The sequence below is a fragment of the Mauremys reevesii genome, linkage group 2, assembly GCF_016161935.1.
Source record: "Mauremys reevesii isolate NIE-2019 linkage group 2, ASM1616193v1, whole genome shotgun sequence".
Taxonomy (NCBI): Eukaryota; Metazoa; Chordata; order Testudines; family Geoemydidae; genus Mauremys; species Mauremys reevesii.
The window spans coordinates 57,127,788-57,140,098 of NC_052624.1; the positions used below are offsets into that span (position 1 = coordinate 57,127,788).

The following is a 12,311-nucleotide window of genomic DNA, read 5'->3' on the forward strand; positions in this document are numbered from 1 at the left end:
TGACTTCCCCCACCCCCCAAAAGTCAGTGCTATGTAAGCGCTTTGTACAATTATTTTCATTTTTCTATTCCCATTTGTCACAAATACACTTATTGCCAGGCAATATCATACCTATCTGTTCTGAACTTCCTTCCCCTACCATATATATAGCCAACAGGCTGACTGATAATATGAGTTCGTTAGGCTGTGTGTTACTCCTTTAGTTTATTACCTTCTGGGGAAGGGTGTGACACAGTCCTTGGAATGAGAGCATTTGCCAATTTGGCATTCTTAGATCCAGAAACATACTTCATCGTTGCAGTTTGAAATCCCAATTACAACTGCTTACAGTATAGTGATTTTAACTTATAATCACTCTGTGTTGGACCAAAGTGATTACTGTGCTTATACCACCATGCTAGCTAAAATTCCCATAAATTATTATGTGTGATTTTTTTTTTTTTAGGCAAGTACTGGAAGTCAGTGAAGCCGTATCCTGTGCTAGTGGGTTATGCCCTGGCTGAGACTCAGAAACAAGAGAGAGAGGAGACGGAGACTGTCTCTGCTATGGCCTCACTGTCAGTGGATGTTGAACAGTCTTTTTCTCAGGAAGACAGCAGGTAAGTGTATGTTGTTGGAAACCTAGATGGCAAGATTTTGTACCCTGGTGTTGTAAGAACCAGAACTCATATTTTGAAAAGTATCTGATAATTTTGGGTGCTTTGGGTTTTGACTCCGCAGCTTGAGACCATTAGGAAAGTATATTGAGTTGGGCATCCAAAAACCAGAGTCACGCTATATTAGTGATCACCTTTGAAAATTTGTGTAAAATATTTATTAAGATTCACAATTACTAAATGCACCCCTTTCCCCCTCAAAAACTAAATTAAAAAGCACAATACTGATGTGAAAAATCACAAATTGCCAAAGCATAGTTGATCATGGTCTTCTCCTGAGAGGACATTCAGACCTATTTTAGATTTGACTTTAAAAAAATGCATTTAAACTTCTTTCAGACAGACTTAGTAATGATAAAAGCAGCAAAGAGTCTTGTGGCACCTTATAGACTAACAGACGTTTGGGAGCATGAGCTTTCGTGGGTGAATACCCACTTGTTCGGATGCATCCGACAAAGTGGGTATTCACCCACGAAAGCTCATGCTCCAAAACATCCGTTAGTCTATAAGGTGCCACAGGACTCGTTGCTGCTTTTACAGATCCAGACTAACACGGCTACCCCTCTGATACTTAGTAATGATAGACTGAAATCAGCACTGTGTTACTTCAGTTTTACACTAACGTAATTCCGCTGATTTCAGTGTGTGACATGATGTAAAACTGGAGTAAGACAGTGGAGAATCAGGCTCAGTGTATTTAATGTACCACAATGAAGATAGGTCATCAAATAAAGAGTGTTGGTTTTCCCTGCCTGTCAGCTGACATTTCACACTGATCCAGTAAGGCTGACTTGGACGTCAATTTAACAATTCTATAAAATGGAATAATAACTGCCAATGCACTTTTGTCAATACAGTATTTCAAAATGAAGCGCTGATGCCTATTGAATAGTGCCATATGCAGTACAATGTTTCTTTAAGGAACTGTTGGAGTCAGAAAAGTCACTCTATAAAAATTGCATTATGGAGTTTCCTATTTATTCTCCTTTAGCGCCACCCCCGCACCACCACCTCCCGGCCTCTCTGCAGTGGAGAAAAACCCCAAAATGCAGTGGAACCTTCTGATTCCACTGGACAAGAGAAAAAGGGGCTGGAGACAGAGAGGCCAAACAAGGGGATTCCTCAGCTCCCTGTGCACTGTGAAGCTGTGCTCCATGACAGCTCTCTCCACAGGAGCATTGAAGGGAGGAGGGAGTTGTGGGTGGGCCAAAGGAGCAGTGGGAATGTAGCCAATGGATCCATGACTTATGTAAATGTACTGGCAGTTGCTGCCTGTGGGCTGAGTGGTAGGGTTCTAGTCCCTTCAAAACCTGCATTGGCTGTTTTAATCTGAATTCAGCTGACAATTTTACTGATGATGCACAAGCAGGGCCACCCAGAGGATTCAGGGGGACTGGGGTTTTCGGCAGCGGGAGGCCCCTGCCACCTAATTGCCGCCGAAGACCCAGCACTTCGGCGACGGGTCCCAGGGTGAAAGGACCGCCTGCCACCGAATTGTCACCAAAGACCCAGAGCGGAAGAAGCTCCGGGGGCCCAGGCCCTGCGAGAGCTTTCCGGGGGCCCCGGAGGGAGTGAAGGACCCTGCTTCCAGGAACCCCGAAAAACTCTTGTGGGGGCCCCTGCGGGGCCCAGGGCCTGGGGCAAATTGCCCCACTTGCCCCCTCCGCCCCCCTCTGGGCGGCCCTGTGCAAGAGGGGGATAACTATAGAACTCAGCAGACTATTATAGAATCTTCTGTAGTTGTATTGGCTCGCACAAGAGTAAAACCTTGGGTTTTTCAGTAAAGTAAGCAGCTGTGACTCAAAGACACAGATCTAGCGAGTAGAGTATTCACTATAACTGCACTTGAATAATAGATTATGATTATTGTTATTATTATTACAAATAATAAATGCATAGGCAGGAACCATTTTTTCTCTCAGTGACAGACAGTTGGTCCATATGAGCGATCTTATTTTTGATCCACAACGTTGTCAATTAACCCTCAGCTGAGGAATGAACCCAAATGTTTATAATCTAAGTGTGGGGCAATTAGTGCTTTTGTTTGTTAGCCAAGGATGTAAAAACTGTTTCCACATGTGAGTAAGGGGCTAATGTAAAGGGACTATAATTTAGGGTTTGGTAAAGTAGCGGTGCTGGCTCCCGGCCCCTCCACAAACTCAGTCAGAGACTGCTCCAAAGTACATGCACCAGTGCTCTTTTATTGTTCGTGCATATTCCCACCACCTACTATTTACATATCTTACAGACCAACACCCTGGGAGACCGCTAGCTTCTCCTGCCTTTGCTCCTCCCTTTCCTGTCCCTCCCCTTGCTTCCTCCCAGCCAGCTTTATATAGCAGGCTGGCCACTCAGGCCTGCAGGTGCATCCCCTCAGGTGATTAGGGGGTGGCCTCCCCAGCAAGTCCTAACTAATCCCCCTTTTAAGCGGAGCTGGGCTAACAGGGACCTGGCTTGGCTCTCCTAGCCAGCACCCTGTTACAGTAACTAATTAATATGATGAAATAAAGCCAAGTTTTAGGCTCTCTTAAATAAAATGTAATTCATTTTGCATATAAAATGACATAGGTTAGAATAATCAGTAATTAAAAGTCATGTTCTAAACCTATATTAATCTAAAATTATAGCCACTTCACAGTAATTGAGTCTATAGTCATTCAATAAAGCAGTACTTCTGCTAACAATGTATATTCTTAATGCTATGTAAATATATCACCTGACTACTGATAACCTGTGGCAATTTCCACCCCTTCTTGACGTGGAATGGATTGAGAGTGCAGCTGAAGGGAGTGTGAGAAAAACGGATGTACTGATATGTATACAAATGGAATTCATTTGGCTGCCAGGTTCACTACACTTCATCAGTTCTGGATGGTTATAGGAATGAATCTGTCATGAATTGTTCTGTGGAAAAATGGCTCCACTTGAAATATCTTTTGGGGTGTTGTAGAGGGTTTTCAGCAGTGCAATAAAACCTTTGCATACCTACATTGCTGATTCCACTATCACATTCATAACCTACACAGTGGTCACTCAAAACCAGCCTTTCCATAAATGAATGACGGGGGCAACTTTGGACCTATCTGTTGGACCAAACTGATAGCCAAGCTCTCCAGTAGTTTTGTCCACCATGTTTCCTCCTCCCCGCCCCTCACTTCCTGTTAACAGAGACAAACAAAAATAGTTACTTCTAAAATCTGCTTTCTAGGGCCTGCTTTCTTTGAGATGCTGGGAGCTTCCTGAGAGGAATTGTGTGCGCTTAGCACAGACATGGAGGAGCTCTAAAGCAGCATTAGAAACACAGGGCCTGATTTACCACTGCACTACTCCAATTTTACACCATCTTAACTCACTTAAGTTCTGTGAAGTACAGCAGCATAAAACTGAAGTAACAGTGCAGTGAGACAGACCCATACAGGGCAGTAACACATATAACAATTACAGACCAAGGAGGAGGGCCTCACCCCTGCTCCAGCCCTTTAGGCCAGATGTAAAGGGCCCCTCTAAGCTCTGGTTTCAGCTGAGTGAGCATTGCACTGGAACTGGCACTGAAGAAGAGAGCTGTAAGGCTGCCATCAGAGGATCCCCTGGCAAGCCCTGGTATACGGGGTGTGCCAGGTCATGTTGAACACAGGGCCAAAGCACACAGTGCTGCAGTCCACATGGTAGTCTAGGGAGGGTGCTGTAACTTAGACAGGCCCCCAGAACTGTAGAAGTTATGCTAAGAGCCTTTCCACAGCTCAGAGCAACTGGAGAGGATGCAAAGGTGGCTTAAATCCCCTCCCTGCATGCACACACGTATCTGGCCTACAGCTGCTATACTGTGCTTCTAGGAGCATCATCCAAAGGACTCAATCCTGCTTCACTGAATATATGATAAAGATCCCATTGACTTCAGCTGTGTAGAATCAGGCCCTCAGATGAAGAGAGCAATAGGAGGAGAGTCTCTTTGTAGGAAACTCTTGCCAGTTGTGTTGGAGGATATATTGGTGTTTGGAGTGAGATGACTCATTTTAAACTCAGATTTTGGGTAAAGCAGCTCATTTTCTGGCCAACTCATATCTGACTCATTTACCACCGATGAATAAAGGATAAAATGCTCCTGGCTAAGAACCATTCTAAGTATTTTTTTTTTTTAGCTTTCTTTCTTTCTTTCTTTCTTTCTTTCTTTCTTTCTTTCTTTCCCTTTTATTTTTTTTGCGGTGGTAAATGACAACACAAAGTAGACAGTTGTTTCAATTTGATTGGCCTTGACATGCTGAGTGAAGCAGACTTTATGAAAAGCTATTTTTGTTCTTGGTGTTTTTTTTGTTAAAATACTCTATGCATTTTAGTGTACATTTGAACCTAAATTGTAGACTTCAGGAGAGAATAGATAAGGGAGAAGTGATTTATGGATAGGACAGAAGGGAAGATATGAATGATGTAAATACAAATTTAAATACAGAGACAATTAAATAAATAGGCATGGTCCTATAAACATGTTTAACCACAACACATTGTTATCAAAATGAGATACACATATAACTGATTAGAGCTCTGTAGTGGCCAACAGTTGTTTCACAAAACTTTTGTTTTGAAAAAGTTCAGTACAATAGTCTCCTTGATTCTTTTACTTCTTCTTTTTTTTTAAAGGAGCAGGGGCTATCTGGTACTTAATTATTTTAAAGCAAATCTTAGGAATACATTTAAAAGAATTTGAATTCATGGCCCTGATTTACCTGGATATAGATTTTACCCAATTGGAAATGAGATATGAAATGTAATTCTTAGATGTTGGATTAAAATCCATTTTAGAGGATTCTGTGGTTTCTGAACTAATGACTGGGATTTTCATCATGTTATAATTTCTGTTGGAAAGATGAAAGACCAGATCCTGAGATGCAATTGTTTTTCATAGACTGCCAGTCATGGTGTGTGTGTGTGTGTGTGTGCGCGCGCGCTCACACGCAGAGGTGCATAACACTGGTCTTTGCACTCTTCTGACCCTAGTGTCATCTCTGTGCAGGACTAATCCACCTGCATCAAGTTAGAGCATCGTGAGGGCTGTTCTAATTTATGCCAGCTGTAAACAGCCCGAGTGGGATGAAACCACACTCTAGGATTGGCATGGCACAAGGTATTCTGGCCAAACCCTTTCCTTTGGCCATACCTCTCTTGTCCTGCCATTCCATGGCAAAGATAAGAGCCTTACACCAGAAATCACCTTTACACAGTAGTGATCCTCTACAGCTGAGCTAGGATAGGGCCACATTCTGCTGTGCACAGAAACAGCCACACCACACCAGAAAATATGTTCCTGAGAATGCATTTCTATTGTGCAATTGCAGAACTACTAATTGCAGTCTGTAACCTATCATTTAAATCAGCTTCTGTACCCGATGACTGGAGGATAGCTAATGTGATGCCAATTTTTTAAAAAGGCTCCAGTGGTGATCCCAGCAATTACAACCTTGCAAGCCTAAATTCAGTACCAGGCAGATTGATTGAAATGATAGTTAAGAACAGAATTATCAGACACATAGATGAACATAATTTGTTGGGGAAGAGTCAACATAGTTTTTGTAAAAGAAAATCATGCCTCGCCAATCTACTGGAATTCTTTGAGGGAGTCAGCAAGCCTGTGGACAAAGAGGATCCAGTGGATATAGTGTACTTAGATTTTCAGAAAGCCCTTGACAAGGTCCCTCCACCAAGGCTCTTAAGCAAAGTAAGCTGTCATGAGATAAGAGGGAAGGTCCTCTCATGGATTGGTAACTGGTTAAAAGATAGGAAACACAGAGTACGAATAAATGGTCAGTTTTCAGAATGGAGAGAGGTAAATAGTGGTGTCCCCCAGGGGTCTGCACTGGAGCCAGTGCTATTCAACATATTCATAAATGATCTGGAAAAAGGGGTAAAGTGAGGTGGCAAAACTACTCAAGATAGTTAAGTCCAAAGCAAATTGAGAAGAGTTACAAAGAGATCTCACAAAACTGGGTGACTGGGCAACAAAATGGCAGATGAAATTCAATGTTGATAAATGCAAAGTAATGCACATTGGAAAACATAATCCCAACTATACATACCAAATAATGGGGATAGAAAGAGATCTTGGAGTCATTGTGAATAGTTCTCTGAAAACATCCACTCAATGTGCAGTGGCAGTCAAAAAAGCTAACGGAACGTTGGGAATCATTAGGAAAGGGATGGATAATAAGACATAAAATATGATATTGCCTCTATATAAATCCCTGGTACTCCCACATCTTGAATACTGTGTGCAAATCTGGTCACCCCCATCTCAAAAAAAGATATTTGGGAATTGGAAAAGGTATAGAAAAGGGCAACAAAAATGAGTAGGGGTATGGAATGGTTTCCATATGGGGAGAGATTCATAAGACTGGGACTTTTCCATTTTGAAAAGCGATGACTAAGGGGAGATATGAAAGAGGTCTATATATTCATGACTGGTGTGGAGAAAGTAAATAAGGAAGTGTTATTTACTCCTTCTCATAACTCAAGAACTGGGGATCAACAAATGAAATTAATAGGCAGCATGTTTAAAACTAACACAAGGAAGTATTTCTTCACACAACGCACAGTCAACCTGTGGAACTCTACCAAAGGATGTCGTAAAGGCCAAGACTATAGCAGGGCTAAAAAAAAAACTAGTTTGTGAAGGATAGGTTCATTAATGGCTATTAGCCAGCATGGGCAGGGATGCAAAACCGTGCTCTGAAGTGCCCTAACCTCTGTTTGCCAGAAGCTGGGAATCAGCAACAGGGGACAGATCACTTGATGATTACCTATTCTGTTCATTCCCTCTGAAGCACCAGCATTGTCGGAAGACGGGATACTGGGCTAATAGTCTGACACAGTATGGCTATTCTTATGCTCTTTGAGCATTTGACAGTTCTCTGTTGCCTAGAAACATACCTTATCCATTTATTTTTAATCTCAATGTGATGATGTTGAGCTGAGAAATCTGTGTAATTCCAATGATGGAGTAAGCGGGGTGCAGGAGCAGGGGGGAGGGGGAGACACTCTGACATTAGCCCCCAGGTGGAGGATAAATTAGAATATGGGAGAATATACATTGGGGGAAAGATGGCTTTGTTTAGCTGGCCTGTTTATGGCACAAAATGGCAGCTATTTGAAATGGCTCAGAAGTTTGAAATATTAGATGCATCCTCTGGGGAGATGGATTAGCAGAGTTCAGGTGAGACAGTCAAGAATCATAGAATCATAAAAAAGCCAATACATCGAGTATAGAATCATAGGAATGCTATGATAAGCCTTGTGGAGAGGTTATGCTGGGAGGCTCTCTTTTCACCTCCAGTGGTAGCAGATAGGCTTCTATTCTGGGACCCATTTCCATTGCAACTGATGTGCAGTCTTGGGGGCAAATGCTATGAAAGCCCTATGTTATACAACACACCCCTACTCTATCACACAAATCAACCAGCCTAAGACAATTTGTCTATCTGTACCTTGATTTTTGTACATTTTCTCTGTTAGCCTTAATATACATGTTGTATACGCAGCGATGACTCACTTCGAGATGTTATAATGAGTGCATATTTATCACGGCGTCAGTCGGGCATTTATACCCTATCACTTGGAATTCAGTGCACCACAGTGAGTAGTGAGCCATGTGTTAAGTGACCTCAAGAGGGGATTGGGACTCCTTCATCAGGCCACAGAACAGCTGCGTAGCTGGTTGGAGCTTTTGAAAAACACCAGTGAAAAATTGAACCTACTTTTTCCCTAAAATTTCCATGAACACAGACATATGCCATGAGTGGCAATGGTCAGTTTGTCTGGAAATAGATACACCAATCCTATCCAGCTCTGCTCCTGCCACATTTTCAAACATACCTACACAAAGCTGTATGCATGGGTGTACACTTCTGCAGAGCTCCCATAAATTCTATTCTCTTTCAACTCCCAGGAGCAGCAGAACGTGAGTGGTTACGTTGCATATGAGACCCTCCACAGCGTAGGGAAGGGGGAAGGATTTGCGCTTTATGGATTAATAATCCAAACACATTGTAAAAATCTTTATGGAAAGTAGTTAGTTACAAGACATTTGCTTTTTTATATCACACTCGTTTTATTTTATTTTTTCAAAATACCAGAAGTGATTAGTGATTGGATTAATAACCTGTATAAATTCCTTTAAAGAGACACTACTGAATTTTCATTGGAGGAGCCTTAAATAAAGTCCAGATTCAGTTAAAGTTCTTTGGCTTCCTTGCTGCAGAAACCCATGTATGGCTACGCAAGCCCCACATAATTAATTTTCTAGGGCTTGCATGAGAGCTTCCACTTCCTGGGGGAGGCTTTATTGAATCCAAACGTTAAGTGAGATTTACTGGTAAAGCTTCTTTTTGGTTTAGCTCTCCTCTCATGTAAAAAATGGCTTAAATTGCCTTTCTTTTTTCAACTGAAGTTCCAAGCTTAGATATTGTTTGTCAAATTATTTCTTAGGAAAAAAATGGTCATGTCCAAATTCTTAAGCCTTTCAACAATGAGGTTTCTAATATAATCTCTGACAATCCCTTAAATAGTGGCTGCTGATAGTGGGGCAGATCCTCCACTGGCATAACTTGTCATAGAGCTATGGCAGTTTACACCAGCTGTACATCTTTAACAGTCGGTTTTGGTTTTGCCTGAGCGGAATGTCTCCCAGATGATTTCTAATAAAGGATAGGTGTCTAATCTGATTTTATATTATTAATAGATGCCTGCTGTATGGCAGTGATGTGCTAATCAAATTAAGAATTTGGTCTTAGAAATGTTAGGAAGACATGCAACCAACCACTGTAGTTATGAAAGTGCAGAAGCAAAAATCAGAGGACTGGCATGTCAGCTAACTACATGGTAACTATTTGGTTTTAATGGTATGGTCCCATCTGAAGAAGAATAATTTATTTTTAGTTGCAAATGCTTGAAAAATAAAAGTATCACAGCTAATTTTTTTCATCAAATTATTTGACTTTGCTGACACAATGCATGTACATTTCTGAACCTAAAGTTATAAAATATTCTGACATATTTTAATATAAACAGGAACATTTGCAGTGATTGCTTAGATCTAAAATGTTTTTCCACTTGACATGTGTTTATACTTCCTAAGAAAGAAACTCTATTTATGGATAACTGAATAACACAAATAAACATCAGCGAGAGCTGAAAAATCAGCTTTGATTATGCATGAAAATCTACAATGTCATTGTGTACTCTTGCGCTGTATTCTGATTGCCTGTTTATTTGTACAGAGCTGCTGGCGAGGCCATGGAAGAAGAGCCAGCCTTGTGAAGTGCCAAGTCCTCCCTGATATTTCCTGTGAGTGACATCATTGTGTATCCCCCCAAAGCACCCTCAGACATGTCTTGTCTGCTGCTTGGGTGGCACAGATCAGATGGAACATAAACACTGGGCACAAAACTCTGAACAGCAGCTTCACTTGTTCTTTGGATGGACTTGAAAGGGCCCTAAAGATTCCTTAAATGTAACCGCTACAATTCTAACGTTACAATAAATCAGGCTTGAGAGAAAGAGCCTAGTGCATGCTTTTAATATGCTGTGTGACCCACTCACTGACGTAAATTGTGAAATAGAAATATTCAAATATTCTACATGATAGATTATTGATCGCTACAAGAATTGCAACATCCAGCAAAATTCTGGAGAAACTCCACGAATCACTCTTCCTGTCATTCTGAAACACTTTTTACTGGGTAATTGTTTTCACACTGTGTTAAATTGTTAATAGAATTTGTTTTCTGTGCTCAGTGTAATGATATAATGGATAGCTCATAAACTGTGTCTTTTTAAGGCAATGTACTGAATTCTTGTTTGGATAAATTAAAGACATGCAAATTAGGATGAGGGAATTTTAGCTAAAAAGAAAGCACTGCCTGCTGTACTTTCAGTCCCCCAAAGTACTGTGCTTAGTGGTGTTTTATTTTGTTTTCTCTCTCTCTAGAATTATATCCCTGTTTAATGTATAATTTTATATCAATAACACCATAATCAAGGTTCTCTACAATGAGTGATCTTCTGCCTTTTTAAAAATGCTGCACTCTGCATAGTTGACAGTAGCTTTCAGCATATGTGCATTAGAGACTCAAATAGTCTCTGAAAAATGGATGACTTTTCAAAAGTTGTTTTAGTTTGTTTTGCAGCCTGACTTTAAGAAGAAAAAGCTTAAGTATCTGTGTGCAGCTCATTGGAAGCTCAGGTGTTTCTGCAGTGATAATTTGTTGAGAGGTTTTTTTTTACGTCACCATCTGAATGCAAACAGATTATTTTCATTACTGCAGACCCACAAAAGTTAGTGTTGCTTAAAAAGTTTCAAAGGGTTTAGTCTATATTTTAGATCCTTAAAAGTAGCAAAATGTCCTTGAAAAGTGACTTTAACTCCTTAAATTAATGTTTGAGAGCGTAACATAGAATTGTGCCTTTACCTGATAATGAACACTTAAACTATTACACATGTTGCCTTACTGTCAGAGAAGGTAAAAGGGAACAGGGCATTTATGTAGAATACTTTAAATGAACACAAATTGTGATACAGCAAGTTTAGTTTTGTTTACAACTCCACTCCCTGCCACCCCACCCCCCCGCCAATGAACCCTGGGAGCTATTTTACTTACCTTGAAGAATTCTACTTGCAGTATTTGAAAGCTGGCTTTGCTTTTGAAAGTAAGTGATGTTCATTTTTTATATATTTTCCAAACTCAAAGGATATATTAAAGCCATAAGTGAAGACTGTCATGCTTTTTATTCAGAAATCTGAAAGAAACCTTAATTAAAACAAGATTTTGGGGAATGCCATGATATGAAAGATATGGAACAATATGGTTTCAGTTATAGGGGACTCAAACCTGTAAATCAAAGATGAAAGATTTCACTCAAATAGAATTATATAATTCTCTTTTGTTATGCAGTCAGACTATATTTTTCATGCATTGGGGTTTGTTTACAATTAACATTTTAATTTTAAAGACTTTTATTACTTATACAAAAACTCTCTTGGAAATCTTGGAAATTTGAGGCACTCTTTGAAATAGGAAATCTGAAAGGAATGTAATTTCCTATAACATGAAGTAGACTTCTGTTTTGAAAGAGTTATGTTAAAATGGATATATACCATTCATTAATTTTTAAAATAAAATAAAATTCTACCCACACTTTTATGAGCTAATTCCTGCTTGTTTTACTAATGCAAATAGTCCCAGCAGGCTAAATTCATTGGGGTGTAATTCTCTCCCATGGAATTACACCAAAACTGAATATAGTCCATTGACTTGAATGGGACTATTCAGATAAATAAAGCAATCAGGATTTGGTCCTGTATTATCAAAGGAGCTTGTCACAACCATCTTACCTGTCAGTTATTGCAATTTTCTAGTAATCATCAAAGAAACTATGCTTCAAGGAAACCAAGAACCATGGCTGATGGATTGGGTATTTTAAAAAGTTTGTCCTGGTTTAAAACAATGTGTAATATTTTAATTGGATACATAGTTGGGAGGATTTAAAAATAACCTAAAAATCTATTTGCATTTTCTAGCAGATATGTAAATAAGAATTACTGATCTACACTAATGTAACTCTGTATTTATGGGTGCGGGGGGGATGTGCAGGCATCAGCTAAGTCAGTCT

The 12,311-nt window shown here is 40.1% G+C and overlaps 1 protein-coding gene across 1 annotated transcript in view; it reads left to right on the forward strand.

Annotated features, from left to right (window-relative positions):
* The window catches only part of HDAC9 (histone deacetylase 9), a 666,736-nt gene extending 656,380 nt beyond the window's left edge, over positions 1-10,356 (forward strand). The window contains exons 30-31 of the mRNA XM_039523937.1: positions 446-599; positions 9,920-10,356. Of these exons, the coding sequence (XP_039379871.1) occupies positions 446-599; positions 9,920-9,959 (194 nt within the window). The 3' untranslated portion in view covers positions 9,960-10,356. The remainder of the gene's footprint in view (positions 1-445; positions 600-9,919) is intronic.
* Positions 10,357-12,311: the final 1,955 nt, after the last annotated feature.